Source organism: Orycteropus afer, unplaced genomic scaffold, assembly GCF_000298275.1.
Source record: "Orycteropus afer afer isolate SDZICR_OR568_19922 unplaced genomic scaffold, OryAfe1.0 scaffold00321, whole genome shotgun sequence".
In the NCBI taxonomy this organism is placed as follows: Eukaryota; Metazoa; Chordata; class Mammalia; order Tubulidentata; family Orycteropodidae; genus Orycteropus; species Orycteropus afer.
The window spans coordinates 1,132,605-1,155,165 of record NW_006921908.1 but is presented as its reverse complement, the minus strand read 5'-3'; the positions used below and the strand labels follow the sequence as shown (position 1 = coordinate 1,155,165).

Sequence of the window (22,561 nt, the reverse complement as noted above, 5' to 3'; positions counted from 1 at the left end):
CCTCAATGATGTGGATGGAGTAAAGCTTTTGAAACCTTCATTTGCTAAGTGGGCACAGCACAAACTGGGAAGAAACAACTGTAAACATTCATTAATAATCGGAACATGGATTGTATAAAGTACATTCTAGGAAATGTATAGAGTACATTCTAGGAAAATTGGAAGTTGTCAAAAATGAAATGGAATGCATAAAGATTGATATCCTAGCCATTACTGGGTTAGCAGTATCGGCCATTCTGAATCACATAATCACAAGATCTACTATGCCAGGAATGACAAATTGAAGAAGAAAGGCATCACAAGCATCATCAAAAAGAATGTTTCAAGATCTATCTTGAACTACAATGCTATCAGTGATAGGATAATATCCTTATGCGTACAAGCAAGACCAGTTAATGTTAATACTCAAATTTATGCACCAAAAACTCAAAGATAAAGAAACTAAGACTTTTACCAACTTCTGCTATTTGAAATATGCAATCAAGGTATACTGATTATTACTGGTGATTGGAATGCAAAAGAAGGAAACGAATAACCATAGGTAGTTGGAAAATATGGTCTTGGAGATAGAAATGACTGTGGAGATTGCATGATAGAATTTTGTAAGACCACCGACTTATTCCTTGCAAATACTTTTCTTTCAACAACATAAATAGTGGCTACATATGTGGATATCGCCAGATACAATACACAGGAAGCAGATTAACAACATCTGTGGAAAGAGATGATAGAAAAGTTCAAATATCATTAGTCAAAACAAGGCCAGGAGCTGACTGTGGAACAGACCATTAATTGCTCATATACAAGTGCAAGTTGAAACTGAAGACAATTAAAGTCCACGAGAGCCAAAATACAACTTTTATTATATTTTATTTGAATTCAGAGATGATCTCAAGAATAAATTTGATGCATTAAACTCCAATGACCGAAGAAGACCTGTGAGATGACATCAAGAACATCATACATGGGTAAGATAGCAGAATAGGCAGACAAACTACACAAACCCTCTTCAACAAAAGAAAGAGGAAACAATTAACACAGATAGAAAAGACAATTCTGAAGCCCTGAGCTCTGAAAAGAAGAATACAGAAGTGAACTAAACTCCAACGAATAGAAGAACCTGCATGAAAACACTGAAAAAGGAGACATATGGAGCTGTGGACTGTTAGCAATCCTGATGGTACGAACAGCTTAGATATTGCCAAGTGATGTGTTAGGACCTAAGAATTAACCTAAAAATTGGCCCTGCTAGTTAGTCTGCACAGAGGACTTCACTGGTGCCTGGTGAATAAAAAGGGGAGCAACGAAGAGGGAGATGGGCTTACCTATGGACATTTAGCTGTCCAGAGGGTGCAGCCATCTTCAATGTTTGCAAGCGGATCGATCCTGGTGGATATTTAAAGCAACAGCATTCTGTCAGAGTCCAGGAACCTAAGTAAGAGTAGGCTCCACTTGCCAGGGATTGTAAGGGCACATCGGACAATGAGGACTGGAAAGGTGCAATATTCCCCTTGTTATTCTTATACCCCACACCCTCTTGGTGAACAGACATGCAATCATCCTTCATTCCCACTCACCTTCTGGGCTGGCAGGAATTCCATCCTAGTCTGTGTGCTCTGACAGAGTCTGGGTGCTCTACCCTGCCCAAATTTTTCTTTTTTTTTAGTTTGTTCGTTTGTGTCTGTTTTAAAATTATTATTTTTTTCCTTTCATCGTTTTCTATCTTCCCTTTTCCTGGTTCCCATTTTTTTCTTTCTTGTGGTTTCTCCTCATTCCTTGCTTTTTTTTGCATTTTTCTCAATTTCTTCATTATTCTTCTACTCTACCTCTTTTCTCTTAGTCTACCCTCCCCAGATATTGCAAGTTTATTTTTTTGTTTCCCCCTATTTCTATTCATATTTCTTTTGGCTTCTTAAAGTAGTTAAAAAAAAAATTTATTTATTGCCTATCCTCTTTTTTTCCCCTCTTCTTGGTGGTATTCCTGCGTGTTTATGAGGTGTATTTTTCTGTCTTCTTGCCTTTACTTTTTTTATGGTTTCTCTGATTGTTGTTATTGTCTAACTGAGTGGGAGACAGCATCTGTGTCCATATGACACAACCACACCCACACCTTCTGGCTCCACTTACTGAGTGAGAGCCACTACTTTCTTCAAAACCAACTGGCCAACAATACATATTAAAAGCCTGACTCACTATTAACCGCTCTTCACAAACAGTTAAGAGAGATCTACGCAGTCACTCTTATTTTCTATCACACCCACCAGGAGACAGGTGGTGAGTGCATAAGAGCTGTCAACTAGTGAACAGAAGAGCACAGTGCTGTTTAATCAGATACATCCAAAGGAAAAAAAAAAAAAAAACCCAAAGAAGATGAAAATCTTCAGCCAATCATTACAACCGATAATAAATGATTAAATATAAATACAACAAAGTCATACTGTCTCAGAGAAAACAGACCATCAGAGTCCACACAAAGAAGCAAGATAAAGCAGTAGAAAGAAGGGAGCAAGATACAGACACAAAACACCTCCCTGAGGAAAATGGACCATAAAGAATTCAAAAGAATTATATATAGGTTCCTTCAATGGATTGAGAGGCAGATCAAGGAAACACTGACAAAATTAATGTAAACACAGGCAAAACACTAGAAAAATTTCTGAAGAAAATACAAGAACAAAATAAAAAAGTGAAAAATTCTCTAATACAGAACCTACAGACAGAAATCCAGAAGATTAATAGAACTTGTCAGAAACTGATAACACATTGAAAGGGCAAAGGAGTAGAATCGAATCAATAGAAGATAGAATAAATGAGATTAAAGACAAATACTTGATACTTCTTTGGGAAGGGATTACAGTAAAAAGATCAAAACAAAATGAAAAAAGCTTAAGATTCATGTGGAATACCATTAAAAGGAATGACCTACATGTAATTGGAATTCCAGAACAGGAAGAGAAAAAGAAAACCACTGGGAAAATTGTCCAAGATTTGTTGGAGGAGAATTTTCTTGGTATGATGAGAGATGAGAATATATCCATTCAGGAAGTCCAACAAACCCCAAACAGGACACCCCAAAAGAAAATCACCAACATATATCATCATCAAACTCACCAAACCAAAGACAAAGAAAGAATCCTGAAAGCAGTATCAGAAAAACAAAGTTACCTACAAAAGGCAATCAGTAAGCTCTGATTTCTCAGCAGAAACCATACAGGGGAGAAGGTGATGGAATGGTACATATAAAACCCTGAAAGAGAAAAATTTCCAACCAAGAATTTTATACCCAGCAAAACTCCCCTTCAAATATGATGGTGAAATTAGGAGATTCCAAATAAGCAGAAATTAAGGGAATTTGTTAAAATAAGACCAACCTTATCAGAGATATTAAAGGGAGTCCTTTGTACAGAGAACCAATAAGAGCAAACAACAAATGACCATTAATACGCATGATGACATAACCCAGTAACCCAGTTATGGAAGTATCCAAAGTAAAGTAAGCTTACAAGATTATAAACAGGGAACAAGAAACATCAGCTTGCAAGTGAGGACAACTACAAACCAAAAAGAGGGAAAAAAACAGTGTAGTTACAGAACTTCTAAATGGTGAGGCAGTCAAGAGAGTTGCCAGATAGAATGGACTATTCTAAATGAGGGGAGAAAATTATTATGCACAAGCTAACTTCAAAGAAATATGATAAACCTTCACAACACAATAAAAAAGAGAACAAGCACAAATATTTAGCAAATATGAAAACAATAGCAATGAAGGAAATGATAACACGATTCATAAACAAAATGAGCTCAGCACAGAAAATTATATGGAACAAAGAAACCAGGGACACCAGGAAAAAACACTTAACAAAATGACAGCAACCAATTCATATTTCTCAATAATTACACTGAATGTCAATGGATTAAATGCGCTACTCATGAGATGGAGAATTGCAGACTGGGTAAAGAAGCATAACCCATCAGTATGCTATTTACAAGAGATGTCTTACAAACAAAGACAAAAATAGACTAAAAACCAAAGGTTGAAAAAGATATATCAAGCAAATGGCAACTGTAAGAGAGCAGGAGTGGCAATATTAATTTCTGATCAAATAGAATTTAAGATGAAAACCACCAAAAAAGAAAGGAAAGACATTATATAATGATCAAATGATCAATTGAACAAGAAGATATAACCATAATAAATACCTATGGACTCAATGAAAGAGCCCCAAAATACATAAATCAGACTTTAACAGAACTGAAAAGACAAACATATGACTCCACAGTCAAAATTCTGTTGTTATGTGCCGTCGAGTCAGACCTCACTCATAGCAACTCTCCTTGGGTTTCTGAGGCAGTATCACTATGGAAGTAGATTGCCCAATCTTCCTACTAAGGAGTGGCTGGTGGGTTTAAACTGCCAGCCTTCTGGTTAGCAGTCAAGTGCCTTAGGCACTACACTACCAGAACTCCTGTAGTCATAGTAGGAGACTCTAATACTTTCAATGTCACACAGAACAGCTGGAAAGAAATTGAACAAAGACGTAGAAGTACAAAACAATACAATCCACCAACTTGACCTTACAGACATCTATAAAACACTTCACCCAATGACAGCACAATATACATCATTTTCCAGAGCACATGGAACATTCTCCATGATAGACCATATGTCAGGCCATAAAGCAAGCCTTAATCAATTGAAAAACACTGAAATACTGCCAAGCATCTTTTCAGATCACAATGATACTAAAGTAGACATCAACAACTGGAAGATCAACAGAAAAGAGCAAACGCATGGAAACTGAACAACACTCGCCTTAAGAAAAGACTGGGTAATAGAGGAAATAAAAAAATGAAATAAAAAAACTCCTTGAGTCAAACAAAAATGAAAACACAATATACCAAAATCTTTCCTACACAGCAAAAGCAGTGACCAGAGGCCAAATGACAGCAATAAATGCACACATCAAAAAAGAGAGAGTCAAAATCAACACTTTAAAACAACATCTCCATGAATTAGAAAAAGACCAGTAGAAAAAGTGTACACTCACCAGAAGACAGGAAATTATAAAGATTTGAGCAGAAATCAATGAAACACAAAATATACAACAGAAAAAATTCAACAAGACTAGAAGCTGGTTATTTGAAAAGATTAATAAAATTGACAAACCACTGGAAAATTTAACAAATGAAAAGAGAGAGAGAATATAAATAACATGAATAAGAAGCAAACTAGATGATATCACAACAGAACAAAGGAAAATAAAGACGATAATATGAGGATATTATGAAGAACTGTACTCCAACAAATTTGAAAATTTGGAAGAAATGGACAGATTTCTAGAAACACACTACTTACCTAAACTAACATGGACTGAGGTGGAAAAGTTGAACAGATCCATAACAGAACAAGAAATTGAGCAGGTCATAAAAAGAATTACCAACCAAAAAAAGTCCTGGCCCAGAAGGTTGCACCAGAGAATTCTACCAAACATTTAGTGAAGGACTGATACCAATGCTACTAAAACTATTCCAGAACATAGAAAAGGGTGAAATCCTCCCAAATTCATTTTATGAAGCAAGCATAACCTTGATGACAAGACCAGGCAAAGACATCACTTAAAAGGAAAACTACAGACCAATATCCCTTGTCAATATAGATGCAAAGATCTTCACCAAAATCCTAGCCAACAGACTCTTATAACATATCAAAAAAATAATACTTTATGACCAGCTGGGATTCATATCAGGTGTACAAGCATGATTCAACATTACAAAAACAATCAACATTGTCCATCACATAAATAAAACAAAGGAAAAGAACCACATGAACATATCAATCGATGCAGAAAAGGCATCTGATAAAATCCAACACCAATTCCTGATCAAAACTCTGTGCAAAATAGGAATACGAGGGACATTCCTCAACATAATAAAGGGCATCTATGCAAAACCATCAGCCAATATTATTCTCAATGGAAAGTGACTAAAACCTTTCCCCTATGAACAGGAACCAGACAAGGATGCCCTCTATCACCACTTCTATTCAACATTGTATTGGGAATCCTAGCCATGGCAATAAAGCAAGAAAGGGAAATCAAAGGCATTCAAATTGGTAAGGAAGAAGTAAAACTATACCTATTTGCTAATGATATGACCCTATACCTAGAAAACCCAAGAGACTCAGTCAAAAAATTACTGGAACTAATTGAGAGATTTAGCATAGTGGCAGGATACAAGATCAACATCCAAAAATCAGTTGGATTCCTCTACACCAGCAGAAAGATTGCTCAAAAAGAAATAAGGAAATCCATACCATTTACAATAGCTACCAAAAAAAAAAAAAACAAAAAAAAACTTGGGAATAAATTTTACCAGGGATACAAAAGACCAGTACAAAGAAAACTACAAAAGACTACTTCAAGAAACCTTAAGAGATCTACATAAATATAAGAACAGAACACACCATGCTCATGGATAGGAATATTGAATATTGTGATAATTGTCAATTCTACCCAAAGCAATCTACACATTCAACACCATCCTAATCCAGATCCCATCAACATTCTTTAAGGACATGGAAAAACCAATCACTAACTTATTTGGAAAGGAAAGAGATATCTGATAGGAAAAGCAATACTGAAGAAGAACAAAGCAGGACGTCTCATACTCCTGGATCTCAAAACCTACTATATAGCCACAATAGTCAAACCTCCTGGTATTGGTACTACAACAGACACATAGACCAATGGAATAGAATTGAGAACCTGGAAATAGATCCATTGACCTCGGGTCAGCTGATGTTTGACAAAGCACCAAAATCCATTAAACGGGGAAGAGAATGTCTGTTTAATAAATGGTGCTGGCAAAACTGGATATCCATTTGCAGAAAAATGAAACAAGATCTGTACCTCACACCATACATAAAAACTAACTCTAGATGGATCAAAGACTAAAACATGAAACCTAAAACTATAAAGTTCTTCAAGGAAAACTAGGGGCAAATTTAGGGGCCCTCATTTATGGCATAAATAGACTATCAAGCATAACCCAAAATGCACAAACAGCAAAGATAACTACATGAATGGGACTAATTAAAAATTAAAGTTTTACGTGCTTCCAAAGACTTCTCCGAAAGAGCAAAAAGATATTCTGCGGACTGGGAGAAAGTATTTGGCAATGACATATCTGACAAAGGACTTATCTCTAGAATTTACAGAAAACTCCAACAGCTCAACAAAAAAAGACAAATAATTCAATTAATAAATGGGCAGAAGACATGAATAGACACTTTACCAAAGAGGATATTCAGGCAGCCAACAAACACATGAAGAAATGTTTACGATCAGTAGCCACTAGAGAGATGCAAATCAAAACAACAATGAGATACCATCTTACCCCAGCACTAACAGCAAAGTTCAACAAGACAGAAAATTAGAAATGCAGGCAAGGACGTGGAGATATTGTGATTCTCATACACTGCTGGTGAGATTGTCAAATGATACAACCACTGTGGAAAGCAGTATGGAGATTTCTTAAAAAGTTTGAAGTAAAAATACCACTTGACCCAGCAATTCTGTCACTAAATATATATCCTAAAGAAGTGAGAGCCAGGACAAGAACAGATATATGCATACCCATGTTCACTGCAGCACTATTTATAATAGCAAAAAGATGGAAACAACCTAGGTGCCCATCAATAGAAGAACGGATAACCAAACTATGATACATACACACAGTGGAATACTATGCAACCCTAAAGAATAAAGAATAATGTAGAATCTGCAAAACACCGCATAATGTGGATGAACTCTGAGGACATTATCCTGAGTAAAATAAGTCAGTCACAGAAAGCCAAATATTTTATTAGTCCGTTATTGTACAAAGTTAAGGAAAGGTTTATATATGGAAGGAAATTTTCTTTGTTGGGTACCAGGGTGGGAGGGAAGGGGAGAGAACACTGCTAGATAGGTAGAGACAAGTATTGATTTGGGTGAAGGGAAGGGCAATGTACCAAATGTGAGTTATCAACTGAGGAAGAAGAAGACAAAGAGAGGTCCATGGGAGGTACAGACAACAAAGATGAACCCATTTGCTCCTACAGTACTGCCTTGTCAGTGTTGGCAAACACTGATATTCGGTTGGATAGATGGGTGGAGAGGCTGAATGATGAGGTATGTGTATGCAGGGGGGAGTGTGTCCATGACCATGTATAGGGCTGGCAATGTTTCTATAAGTGTATCTGTATGTTCTGTAAGAATTTCCAGATACATAGTATAGTTGACAAGGGACAAGATTGTAGTCACTCCTTGGCCACAGCCAACTACTTAGAGAGAATGAGTAATTGGACCTGTGGGCTCAGGACCATGGTCGCAGGGGACATCAAGCTCAACTGGCATAACATACTACACAAAACATTGCTCCACATCCTACTTTGGCAAGTAGCAACTGAGATCTTCAAAGCTTGCAAGCACCCATCCAGATCCAACGATGGCTCTCTCCTTATCCAGAGCAAAGAAGAACGAAGAAAACCAAAGATGCATGTAAACAATTAGTCCAAGGGACCGGTACACCATGCGATCTTCAGCCTATATGACTATGAGACGAGAAGAACTAGATGGTGCACCACTACCACTATCAACCACTCGGAGGGGATCTATGTAGGAGATCCTGGATAAAGTGGGAGAACAGTGTGGAACAAAACTCAGAATCATTAAAAAAAAAAAAAAAAAAAGGGACCAGGTTTGCTGGTCTCATAGAACCTTGTGGAAATCCAGAGACTATGGCCCTTAGCTGCCCTTAAGGTCTGGAACTGAACCCACTCCTGTGGCTTCTAGCCAAACAATAGTCAGGCATATGAGCTGAACATTTACATTAGGCAGATACACTCCTTGGAGAGATAACTCATGGGACAACAGGAAGGCTGTGTATGCACTGGGAGATAGCTCAGGGGGCAGGAGTGCATGGGAGGGAAGGACACAGGAAAGAGGTAACTATGGGGAAGAAGTGAGAAGAGAGTTGTTGCACTGTGGGAAATTTCAGTCAGTATCATGAAACAAAGGGCATGTGAACTGCTGTTATGAAAAATAAATTTGCTCTGTACACTTCCACTCAAATAACAGTAATTTTTTTTTTTTTAAAAAAGATCATCATACATGAAGAAAGCAAAAAATCATTAAAAAGATACGAAAGAAAGGAAAGACCGAAATGGATATCAGAAAAGACTGTGAAACTTAGTCCTGAATGAAGAACAACTAAAGTGAATGAAAGAAATGATGAAATAATAGAGTTGAACAGAAGATTTCGAAGGGCAGCTCCAGTTCAAAGTAATGAGTAATAATGAAATGTGCAAAGACCTGTAGTTAGAAAACCAAAAAGAACACACTGGGCATTTGTCAAGCTGAGAGAAATGAAGAAAAAAATTCATGCCTCAAGTTGCAATATTAAAGAATTTATAGGCAAATTATCGAACAATGCAGAAAGCATCAAGAGAAGATGGAAGGCATACAATCACTGTACTAAAAACAACGGGCTGATATTCAATCATTTGAGGAGGAAGCATACAATGAAGAACCAATGGTATTGAAGGCAGAAGTCCAAGCTGTACTGAAGGAACTGGTGAAAAACAAGGATCCAGGAATTGGTGGCATAGCAGCTGAGATGTTTAACCAAATGCATGCAGTGCTAGAGGAGCTTAATCATATATGCCATGAAATTTGGAAGACAGCTAGTTACCTGGCCATCTGACTGGAAAGACTGACATCTGCGCCTATTCCAAGGAAAGATTATCCAATAGAATGTGGAAATTATCAAATAATATCAAACATATCATAGACAAGTAAAATCTTGCTGAAGATAATTAAAAAAACATTTGCAGCAGTATATTGACAGGGAACTGCCAGAAATTCAAGTTAGATTCACAAGAGCATGTGGAATGAGGAATATCATGGCTGATGTCAGATTGATCTTGTTTGAAAACTAAGAATACCAGAAAGATGTTTACCTGTGTTTTAGTGACTATGCAAAGACATTTGATTGTGTGCATCATAATAAATTATGGATAACATTGTAAAGAAAGGGAATTCCAGAACATGTACTCATAAGTAACCTGCACAAAGATGAAGGTGCCATTCAAAAAGAACAAGGGGATACTGTATATTTTAAAATCAAGAAGGGTGTAAAAAAGGGTTAAGTAACGGGTCAGCGTAAGAGGGGAAAACCCTCAACGAGATGGACTGACATAGTGGCTGCAATGATGAACTCAAGCACAGGATTGTGAGGATGGTGCAGGACTGGGTAGTGTTCCTGTCTGTTGCACATAGGCCCCTATTAGTTGAAGGTGACTTGATAGCACCTAGCAATACAACAACATGCACCCCTGTATGAGAGAGATATCAAGTGATCTATTAATAAATATATAGTAAATTCTATACTTTTAATTGAAGTTAGGAATGTATTATTAATTATACAATATTCTCAATTATCATTATCCATCTTGGTAGAAGTTAAATTTTATAGAAAGATGAGAAATAAAATGGGGAAAATAACTTTTCAAGGTTTTATTGCTAGAGTTACTTAGAATATCAATGCACATTTGTTCAGAGATCCCTGGAAGATATTGGTTAAATTAAATGATTTTGAAGCTAATTTCCTCATTACTTATAAAGAGCAACCAAATCTATTAAAAAAAAAAAAAATTAACTGCTTTGTAGATTGGTGCATAAAGGAGCCTACTCTTTAGAAATAATGTTAGTATTTACTTGATAACACAAAATCCATACTTACAACAAGCAGACTGAACTGGTCCAAGTTGTGGAAAGGTCATAAGAACAGAAACCCACGATAGACTCTTTTGCTGTGGATGTTCAGTAGTTTGGTCAGCCCAAGCCACCATTTTTTTCCTCTCAACTAAATGTTGAATTGCTTTGAACTCAGACTCAAAAGCAGCATTTGACAGACCAGCTTCTTTTAATGCACAATACTGTTTTCTGAAGGCTGGAAGTAAAGTATTCAATACTCTATATACAGAAAAGGACAAGAAAAAAAAAGAGATTGGAAACTACATTATTTTAGTTACTCTAAATATCACTCAAAGTATGAGTGGATCATTAAAATGATTCCCCATGTTTTAAAGTATGGTTTATAATCAAATACCTTCGTATATTTTTAAAGTATTAAGAACAGAGTGGAAAGAATCTGGGATACAAATTACAGGCACTAGTCTCAGCTTGTTCTTTTACACTTTTACCTGACCTTCGATAAAGCTCAAAGTGGCTTCTTCTTCTGTGAAAAGGCAAAACACTTGACAGTCATTTGCTTTACTTATTTGAGAGAACTGTTTTGATGATTAAGTAAATTAAATTCATATAAAAAATCCAACTCTCCTTTAAGGTACTTCTTCACAACCTAAACCAATGGCTTTCAGAAAGGGATTCAGTGGAATTTTGAGGAAATTTCTAGACAGGGCTGGTAGATAGAGGGAATGGTTGGGGAACAGTATTCTTAGCTCTAACTTAAAACCTTCTCTATCCTGTCAATCAAAGTAGTACACTAAGTTTATCTTTTCATGTATTAGACCTCCATGTAAGCTTTCACTGCAGAAATGAAGTCACAGCTAAACAGCTCAAAACTTATACAGTCAACAAATGGTTCCTAAATTTAATATCAAAGAAGACACCAAAAACCATGAATCTTTAGAGGATTCAGTCCCTATACACTGAAGCGGTGAATATAATATATAACACTTTACTCATAAAATCCAGAAGAGAACCATTTGAACTATGTATGGATAAGTTAGCAGGAAAATAATAGCATTATGTTTATCACACAAGGAAATGAACACTTTAGTATCTGTGTTAAATATTTAGATACCAGTTTTTTGGTTACTTCTGTGTTGCTCTAACAGAAAATACCACAAATGGGAATGGCTTGAACAAACAGGAGTTTATTCTTACAATTTTCAGAGGCTCGAAGTCTGAGTTCCAAGTGCCAGGCTCTAGGGGCTAGGGAAAGCCCTGTGACCTTGGGCTTTCAGCTCTGCTTCTTGCTCCTGCCCACTGAAGCTAGAGGCATTTCTTCACTCAGCTGCTGGCTGCTAGGCTGACAAACCCAAGGTTGACAAGTAACAAGGCACATTCCTGATATTACCAAACCACACAGAGGCCATTAATTCAAGTCCATTGAAAGTCCCAGGATTGGGAGAGCGTGGGAGGCTACTGAACGACGACTCGGCAACACGCAGGGTTCAATCATACCATAAGGTAAAGACTGTTCCTTATACACAGGAAGCAGATCACGTCCCTAAGGCAGCTATTCAGCTGCTCACAGTAGATTCCACCATGGAGTTGATTGCCAGTCTCATCATGGGGAATAATTATCACAGCTGTCCAGACACTCAACCAGCCCTAGCAGAGATGACACACAACTTTAACTACCACACTTACTGTCCAGCTTTCACATCTATGTGAGACTACTAAAAATACTATGCCTTGGGTCAGGTGCACCTTAGTCTTCAAAGTGACATCTTTGCTCTTTAACACTTTAAAGAGATCTTTTGCAGCATATTTGCCCAGTGCAATACACTGTCAGAATTTTTGATTGCTGCTTCCATGAGTACTAATTGTGGATCCAAGTAAAATGAAATTCCTCACAACTTCAATCTTCTCTCCATTTATTGTGATATTGCTTATTGTTCCAATTGTGAAGATTTTTGTCTTTATCCTGAGGTGTAATCCATATTGAAGGCAGTAGTCTTGGATGTTCATCAAGTGCTTAAAATCTTCTTCACTTTCAGCAAGCAAGGCTGTGTTACCTGCTTATAGCAGGCTGTTAATGAATCTTCCTCCAATCCTGATGCCCATAAAGACTACAGCATAGGAAATCCTATGGGACAGTTTTTGCTTTGTCATATAAGTGTACAATGAGTCAGAAAGGCACCCTGGTAGTATACTGTTAAAGCGTTTGGCTGCTAACCAAAAAGATGGTGGTTTGAATCCACCAGTTCCTCCTCAGGAGAAAGTTGAAGCAGTCTGCTTCTGTAAAGATTGCCAGTCTTGGAAACCTTATGAAGAAGATCTACTCTGTACTATAGGGTCGCTATGAGTCAGAATCTGCTGGATCACACACAAAAAAACAACAAATAAGTAATTTTGATCTGTTTTGGAGGGGGCAATTATTCCAATTAAGGCAAGTTAGTAATGAATATAGGGAAAGAGTCATTAATCAGAAAGTCAGTAAGGATAATTATTTACTGTGTATTTCCAATAATTAGTTACTAGGCAGAAAAGAGTTTTATACAGGAGGTCTGCCCCTACTATCCTTACAAACGCATGATTGCAAAGTTGGCTCTTGGCTGGTGTCTGGAAACTTGGAATTTAGAAAGGTTCCCATCATTCTCAGAACTGACAGTGTTACTCAGTGTGCTTAAATTGTTAATAGAAATGATGTGGTTTATGCTGAACATCTGCTTCCCTTCCAAAAGTCTGGAAATGTTGGTATGTGCTAGGCAAAGGGTATTTATGTGATACCAGATTAAATAATGTTATACCCATATTAAATCTGTGGTATTAGTTTCTAATGAGCTTACCTTGTAGACAGCACTTTACACGTGATGTTATACATGTTGCTAGGGGAATTAAGTGCATCCTCCTATGTGACTCAACTGGGAGAAAACTAGGAAGCTTGATTGTTTTTCTCCAGATTTTGCCCTATGTACCTTTTCTTTTTACTGATTTCCCTTTGTATCCTTCTGCTATAACAAATAATAAATCATAGCTGTATGCCTATATTCTGAGTACTGTGAGACCTCCTAGTGAATCATTAAACCTAGAGGGTTGTTTTGGGAAAGCTGGCATAAATACTATATCATGTGATTTACTTGTGTCATTTAATTCTTCCAAAACCTTTTTAAGTATTATGATCTCTTACTAAGGCTTAATCAGTCATGCCATCGAGTCAGATTTGACTCATAGTGACCCCTCCTTGGGTTTCTGAGGTGTATCTCTATGGAAGTAGATTGCCCAATTTTCCTTCCAAGGAGTGGCTGGTGAGTTTGAACCTCCAGCCTTCTGGTTAGCAGTCAAATGCCCTTAGGCACTACTCCACCAGAGCTCCTAGCAAGGTTAAATAATTTAGGCAAGGTTATATTGTTAATATAAGCTATAACTCAAGCTCTTGACCAATTCTAAAACTCAAACTCTATTAGGCCATATTACCTCTGTAATGCTCTGAGTCCCCCTTTCTCTAAATGATTAAGAGTTAGAATTCTTTTTATCCCATTTTTGAGGTAAAAATTTGTCTTAAATGTATTATTTTATTCATCTGTTATAGCAAATATAGTATAGTTAAAACTAATTAATGTTTAATGACTTTGGGTCTTGCAAGTGGTTTGATTACTAGTAAATAAATTTTCAGTGTTAGTTCTAGGTATAGATACAGAAAGCATGGAGAGATAAGGCTGAGCTTCCATGCATACAAGAACATCTCCCTGAAATTTTTCTTTTTCTTATTCTTTTTCAAAATGGCTATTTTTTGGTTTCCTCTAAATCTAAGCACAAAAATAATCAGTTATTTAAGAACACAAGTAGAAGACTAATAAATTTTAGATGTGGAAAAAAGTCCTTTGTTGTTGTTAGGTACCGTTTAGTCAGTTCTAACTCTTAATGGTCCTATGTAGTACAGAACAAAACACTCCCCTGTCCCACAACATCTACACTTGTTGCCATGTTTGGGTTCATTGTTGCTGACACTGTTTCAATTCATCTTGTTAAGGGCCTTCCTTTTTTTAGCTGACCCTCTGGTGGTGTAGTGCGTAAGGCACATACTATGTGAGATAACATCTCATCACGCTTGCTTCTGAGAAACATTCTGGCTATACTTCTTCCAAGACAGATTTGTTCATTCTTCTAGCAGTCTACTGTATATTTAACATTCTTAGTCAACACTATAATTCAAATGCATCAATTCTCCTTTGGTCTTCCTTATTCATGATCTAGCTCTTCCATACATACGAGGAGACTGAAAACACTATGGCTGAAGTGAGGCACACCTTAGTCCTCAAAGTGACATCTTTCCTTTTAGGTTTTTCTATTGTTTCAAAAATCCAACTACCTAATCTTTATTTTTGTCACCTTGGATAAATCAGTTAACTCCTTGGGCTTCATTCTTATCCTCTGTAAAAATGAAAAATCAGAAAAGAGACCATAAATATTACAGTATCACACTAAAATTTGGGATGCAAATAACAACAACAAGTGTTAAAAAGAGGAGCTCTGGTAGTATAGTGCCTAAGGCACTTGACTGCTAACCAGAAGGTTGGTGGTTCAAACCCACCAGCAACTCCTTGGAAGGAAGATTGGGCAATCTACTTCCATAGTGATACTGTCTCAGAAACCCAAGGAGGGGTCGCTATGAGTCGGGTCCAACTCGATGGCACATTTACAACAACAATGTTAAAAATTACACTTTTCCAATAACTTCAATTTAATGATAGTAAAAAACCATTCAGGAGTTATGAATGCTTAGAAATCACCTATTTAGCTAGTATTAATGGTAATTATCTCTAAAACGGGAGGCAGCTAGAGGACAGAACTAGAAAACACATTTTCACTGTATACCTTTTCAATTTTGGATTATGTGGCATATATTATATAAAAAATAGTAGTTTCTTTTTTTAAAGAAAAATGCTTTCAAAACAATGTTGTCATTAGGTGCTGTCAACTGACTAGTTCTGACTTAATAGTGACCCTACGAATAACAAAATGAAACAATGCTTGGTCCTGTGCCATCTTCACAGTCATTGCTATGTTTCAGCCTATTGCAGCAGTTCCTGTGTCAATCCATTTCATTGAGGGTTTCCTCTTTTATGCTGGGGCCCTTTATCAAGCATGATTTTCTTCTCCCGGGACTGATCCTTCCTGATAACATGTCCAAAGGACATGAGACAAAGTCTTGCCATCCTCACCTCTAAGCAGCATTCTGGCAGTACTTCTAAAACAGATTTGTTTGTTCTTCTGGCAGTCCATACTATATCCAATATTCTTTGCTAACACCATAATTCAAATGCATCAGTTCTTCTTCAGTCTTCCTGATTAATTGTCCAATGTTCACACACAATGTTCACATATGAGAAGACAGAAAATACCATGGCTTGGAACAGGCGAACCTTAGATCTCAAAGTGACATCTGTGCTTTTCAACACTTTAAAGTGGTCTTTTGCAGTAGATTTGCCCAATGCAATATGTCATTTTATTTGCTCCATGGGTTCCATGGGTGTTACAAGATCCAAGTAAAACGAAATCTTTGACACATTCAGTATTTTCTTAGTTTATCATGATGTTCCTTCTTGGTCTAGTTGTAAGTTTTGTTTTCTTTATGTTGAAGAGTAATCCAACAGTAATGTGAAGGCTATCATCTTTGATTTTCACCATCAAGTGCTTCAAATCCTCTGCTTTCAGAGAAAAAGGCTGTGTCATATGCATTTTGCACGCTGTTAATGAATCTTCCTCCAAACCTGATGCTTCACTCTTTTTTTGGTCCAGCTTCTCAGATTATTTGCTCAGCATACCTATCTTTTATCTATTTATTTTTAAATTGTAGTTTGGGTGAAATTTTACAGAGCAAATTAACTTTATAGTCAACAACTTATACATATTTTGTTCTGTAATATTGGTTGTAAGCCTCTCAATGTAATAGCAGTTTTCCTCCCTTCAACCCTGGGTTCCCCATGTCCATTCATCTTTTCTTGCACATTCTTGCCTTCTAAGCTTTGTTTAATAGCAAAGGTTGCCCTTTTGGTCTCATATGGTTGACTATACTCTGGAGTACATTACTCCGTGGTGTTATTATTCACTTTATAGACCTGTCTATTGCTGAGAGTTGATTCCTGGGGTGGATTCAGTTTTAGGCTAGAAAGCTGTCTAAGAACCAGAGTCTTGAGTTCTACCAGTCTTTATCAGACCAGTAAGTCTGCTGTTTCTTATGGTTTTGAATTCTGTTCTACATTTTCTTTCTCTCTTTCTGTCCAGGACCTTCTATTGTGATCCTGATCAGAACAGTCAGTAGTGGTAGCTGGGCACCATCTAGTTCTTCTGGTCTCAGTGTACTGGAGGCTGTGGTTCACATGGTCTATTACTTCTTTGGAGTAAATGTTTCCTTGAGTCTTTGATTTTCTTTGTTCTGCTCAGATGAGAGAAGACTAGTAATAGTTGAATCTCAGACATCTGCATGAAAGCTTTTAAGACCCCAGTCACTACTGTAGGACAGTACAACACTGTTTTTGTAGACTGTTATGCCAAGTGACCTAGAAGTCTCCTGAGACTGTGGTCCTAGTCTCCAAGCCCAGTGAATTATTCCCTCAAAGTATCTGGTTATGGCTAAGAAGTTTTTAGAACTTTGTCCCCTGTATATTCTACATTATTCTGGGGTATTTATTAAAACATATAAAGCAATTGTAAAAAATTATTTGGAAGGAAAGAACCATACATATATATATACACTCTCCCCCCCCACACCTTTTTTCCCCATATTCTTTGATGCTGGCAGATCATTAAAAATAATGAAAATAATGTATGCCATACCAGAAAAACCTCAATGTTAGAGCAGTTAAAAGAAGTATTTCTATGCTTCAAAAGTATCTTGGGTCTACAATGCTATACCTTGTGGAATAGGTAAATCTATGTACTTACATCTCAGTCTGCCTATATTGCTGTTCCTGAAGACTAGCTAGATCCATCATATGCTTAATTTGTGCTTTCAAATCTTTGGTTTGTAGGTGTAAATGGTGATATCGAAGATCTTTTTTGAGTTCCTGGGGAAACAATATAATCAGATTCTTTTAAAAATAGTAAAAGTCAAAAGTCTAAGGAATTTTTATAAGATCTATTTTCAACTATTTATATTATTTGCTTACGATCATTTTTGTCTCTGTAGGGATGGTAGTAAAAATTCTGTCATTTCTGACTTAGTTATTTGCACCTTCTCTCTTTTTTTCTTGTCAGTTTAGCTAACTTTTTTTTTTATTTGATTGATCATTTCAGAGAACTAACTACTTCTGATTTTACTGAGTCTGTACTGTTTTACTATTTTGTATTTCATTTAACCCTGCTCTGATCTTTGCTATTTCATTCCTTCTGGTAGCTTTGTGTTTAGTTTGCTCTCTTTGTCTAGCTCCTTAAGTTGTATAATTAGGTTACTGAATTGAGAATCTTCTTAATGTTCATTGTCTGTAAGGAATTTTTGATGTTGCTTTTGAGTCTGACACACACTAGTCGTACAGTGTATTAATTTGCACATATTTGTATAATTTCGTTTCTTCTGTTATTCAGGGAACAACAACAACAAAAAGAAACACAAAATTATAATAATCTAATCCTCCTCAGTCTTTCATCTGAGAGAGGACTGGTAGCTTTGATCAGATTTTTTTTAAGGTGTCTACAACCTCAACAAAAAGTCAGGATCAGTGTTCTGGATGAAAAACTGAGAATGTACTATTATCATGCAGCTAACTGTTTTTTGTTCCTTTGTTATAGAACTTGCTTTAGCTGTTGATGTCTAAGTTAATATACCTTAGCATATTATTAAACCATCATGTGTTAAATGTTGTTAGGCCTTTACATATAGTATTTCATTTAACCTTATAATGCCTTAACTATATTTTATAGATGGGAAATTGAGGCAAAGAAGTTAAACAACTTGTCCAAAGTTGTTTTATTAATATATATTTATATATAATTAGTATTAGAATTGATATTCAAAACAAACACCAAGTACCAGAATAACCAAATATTCACTCCTTATCAAAGTGCATGTTCTTTCCAATATTTTCATTCTATCTGTAGAGAATATTTAAGTGCTTTATAAATTAAGTTATTCTATTATGAAATATTACCAGATTATTCTAACATCATAATCTACTGTACTAACTAGCATGCTTTCAGCAAGATATATTGAAGATTTCTAGAATTACTGAGGTGTAGAATTTGTTGTTGGAAGACTTCAGTAAGTATCAACACTGGAGAACTTTTCTGTCTCTATTCGTCTTTAGTTTTCTTCTGAAGAAACGGTAATATACTGCTTGCTGCCCCTTGCACTATTTAGAACCGTTATCATAGACAATCTAGTTTTTTTCTCTTTCTAGTATGAGCTTTAATGCTAAAATGATTTACATCTACTCCTAGTCTGTCAGAGAATCCATTCTCCTAGTCATGATGCATTTGCTAAGATCCTTGAATTATATTTTAAAAAAACAAAACAAAACAGTATCTTTGAATACTAAAGATCACTAGCTGCATTTATTACTAATTTTTAAATATTTTATTTCATCTCCATGTATTTTGGGTCTGGTGTACTTTTAGAAATTTGAAGATTCCAGCAAGCTAGGTACCAATTTGCTGATACATAGCATAGCATTTTAGAAGAGCATCTGGCCCAATTAAGATTTCTGCATGAAATTCAGTGATATTTTGAGGCCATCACCTTAGGGAGCCCAGGTACAGACTGGAAAGACTGACAATATGAAGGCTTGGGTGTTTTAAAGCATAGTTTGAAAAAAGCTAAATAAATAAATAAAATAGAGCATTAACAAACAAGGTACAGAATTTATACATTCTTATTTTTAGAAAAAGAGGAAAAATAAATTTGTTAAATACTAGGGTTGTCAACCAAATAACTTGTAGCTATTACTTTCTAGTTGCCTATCCTCTCTCTTTCTTTTTTTTTGTTCCCTGAATATACACTGTCTCCTTTTCCCTTATGAAGGTAACTCTAACTTTGTTCACAGTGATTATGTGTCCACTGAAAACACACACACTTTCCCGTACTCCACTGTCCCTAGGATAGCAAGGTCATTTAGTTTTAGCCAATAAGATATATATCTGCTAGAAATTTCTGAGGAGCTCTGGTGGCATAGTGCCTACGACATTTGACAGCTAACTAGAAGGCTGGTGGTTCAAACCCATCAGCTGCTCCTCGGAAGGAAGGCTGGGCAATCTACTTCCATAGTGATACCGCCTCAGAAACCCAAGGAGGGGTCGCTATGAGTTGGGTCCGACTTGATGGCACATAACAAAAACAACAACAGAAATTTCTGAAAAAGTTTTTGTTCTCCTGATACAAATATTGTTCCCCCTTTTTTTCTTCCTCTTCTGGCCTAGGTGTGAACTAGAGACAAGAGATGGAATAGTAATATTACAATCTTGAAATAAAAAGCATAATAATGACACTGATGACATTGGGGAGACATTATATTGTCATGGGAGTAAAATAAAGCCTTATCTGGTTAAGGTACTAAACTCAGATTTCTGTAATCTTCTAACTGAACACAATTCCAATGTAACGTATTTATTAACCACCATTACCAATGCCTCTCCTTTACAAATATCATCTTATTGCAATTCTAGGTAGAATATCTTAAGCACAGCACATACACAGAGCTTTCGAATTCAGCTCTTTTGAATCATAGTAAAATTAATGGTGACCACATTCAGAATGAGCTACATGACAAATCCTCAAATGTAATTTGAAATAGAGTTTATTCTAATTTAAAGGTGCTACCTCACAAAGTAATGCAATCACTTAAAAATAACATTTCTTTACTTTTCTGATTTAGAAAAAAGGCTAAACTGAAGGTAATTTGTGAAGCAGAAGATACACTCAATTATAAACAAATAAGTCCTTAAGGCTCACAGAGATAGGGCCATAGTAGTTTTATGAAAGATATTTACTAAACAATAAAGAGAATAGAGTTGAAGAGTTTAGTTCTTACAAAATAATCTGGACATCTGTACCTTTGGAGTATGACCATTTTGACCTAAGAAGCTTATTTCATTTTCAACACAATGGAGCCAATTAGTATTGCGATCAAACTGCTTCAATTCCTCCTCCCTTTTCTTTTCCAAGTAGCAGCGACGAGTTTTCAACATTTCAAGTCTATGATCTCGTTTGCAAGTGGCCTGAAATAAAATGTATTTAATAGTCACTCTAATTTTTGATATTTGATGTGTATGGTATTAGTGAAGTAATATATTTTCTTGTAAGTGTACAAATATAGTCTATTAAAGTTAAGCTATACTTTTGTATTTAAAAGCTATTTCTCACTTGAAACCCTGAAAATAATACTGCTTTCAGGAAAATAGGAAATTGAGTTAGTGAGTCATTTTTATAAAATTACACATTGAAAGTTCATGGCTTTTAGAAATACAATGGTCAAATTAAAGACTATGACTTTTTCTTTGCTAAAGTCCATTCCTTTCAGTGTGTTACACTGGAAAAGTTAATACAAGATCTGGTAAGTTTCAGATTTCTTTAATCAAAATTAAAATAGATGCATGCCTTGCTCTTGTCCTATCCGTAATTGAAAAGATGTGAAGAAACAGAGCATTGTAGTGCTCTGGTGTGGTCTATAATGCTTTTAGATTGACTGGTGGAAATGTGAGTAAAGAGAACTTATATCAGAGAGCTTATCAGTATCTAATCTTGTTTAATATTTGTTTAGAATATATAAGGGTATTTGGAATGTTTTTGGTGTTTCACCTGAGAAGAAAACTGGCCTTCTAGTTTCTTACCCGAAGGCTGTTGCATGCTATCATGGAAAATATGGGCCAGAAGGGCTTGGCTTCTCTAGGCTGTTTGCCAATAGACAATGAACTCAACAAATATCAGATAAGATGAATGGATTTGAAAAAACAGATCCATATAGATTAGAACAAGGACCTACAACTGCTTTTGAAAGCAGGAAATATAAACAAACAAATGAGATTTGAACTTGAAAATAAATTCCTATTCCTTAGTAGGAGCTCTGGTAGCTTAGTGTCTAAGGCATTTGACTGGTAACCAGAAGGTTGGCAGTTCATACCCATCAGCCACTCTTCGGAAGGAAGATGGGGCAATCTACTTCCATAGTGATACCACCTTGGAAACCCAACAAGGGGTCACTATGAGTCAAATCCGATTCGACGACAGTGAGTTTATTCCTTAGTATCTTTTATCAAAGAGGTATAATTGACATTAGGGGTATATGAAAACAAACAAAAAATACAGTTATCAATTATATTTAAGGTCAGCCAAAGGTAGAGATCATGAAGCCATGTCTGAATCGAGGTACCTGTAAAATTTTACTTGGCCTTCTTTTCAAGGGAAATACAAGGGTCAAAGAGAAGCAGACTTCATTTTAGGATACAGTCAAATAGATCAGGGAAAAATGATTGATAGGCACTGTCATTCTTAACTAAGGTTCTCGACTTATTTAGTTTCTCTGGTTAATTACATCTCAATCACTTTTTATCAATATAAGACATCAGAAAAACAAAACAAAACAAAACACCTTCAAACAAACAAACAAAATGCTGGGTAATTAAGAAAAACAAACAAAAATTAGAACCTGAAACTAACTAGAGGGCTAGGGACAGAAATGTGGTAGGGGTTCTCCAAGTGTGGTATAGGCCCTGTTGTTGTTATGTGCTGTTGAGTTGGCCCTGACTCATAGAGACCCCTCCTTGGGTTTCCGAGGCAGTATCACTACAGAAGTAGGATTGCCCAACCTTCCTTCCGAGGAGTAGCTGGTGGGTTT

General features: G+C 36.2%; 1 protein-coding gene across 1 annotated transcript in view; it reads right to left on the bottom strand.

The window, feature by feature from the left end:
* The window catches only part of KIF18A (kinesin family member 18A), a 125,358-nt gene that overhangs the window by 56,509 nt on the left and 46,288 nt on the right, over window positions 1-22,561 (bottom strand). The window contains exons 10-12 of the mRNA XM_007951951.2: window positions 20,781-20,945; window positions 17,682-17,803; window positions 10,783-11,015 (exon numbers count right to left, since the gene is read on the bottom strand). Of these exons, the coding sequence (XP_007950142.1) occupies window positions 10,783-11,015; window positions 17,682-17,803; window positions 20,781-20,945 (520 nt within the window). The remainder of the gene's footprint in view (window positions 1-10,782; window positions 11,016-17,681; window positions 17,804-20,780; window positions 20,946-22,561) is intronic.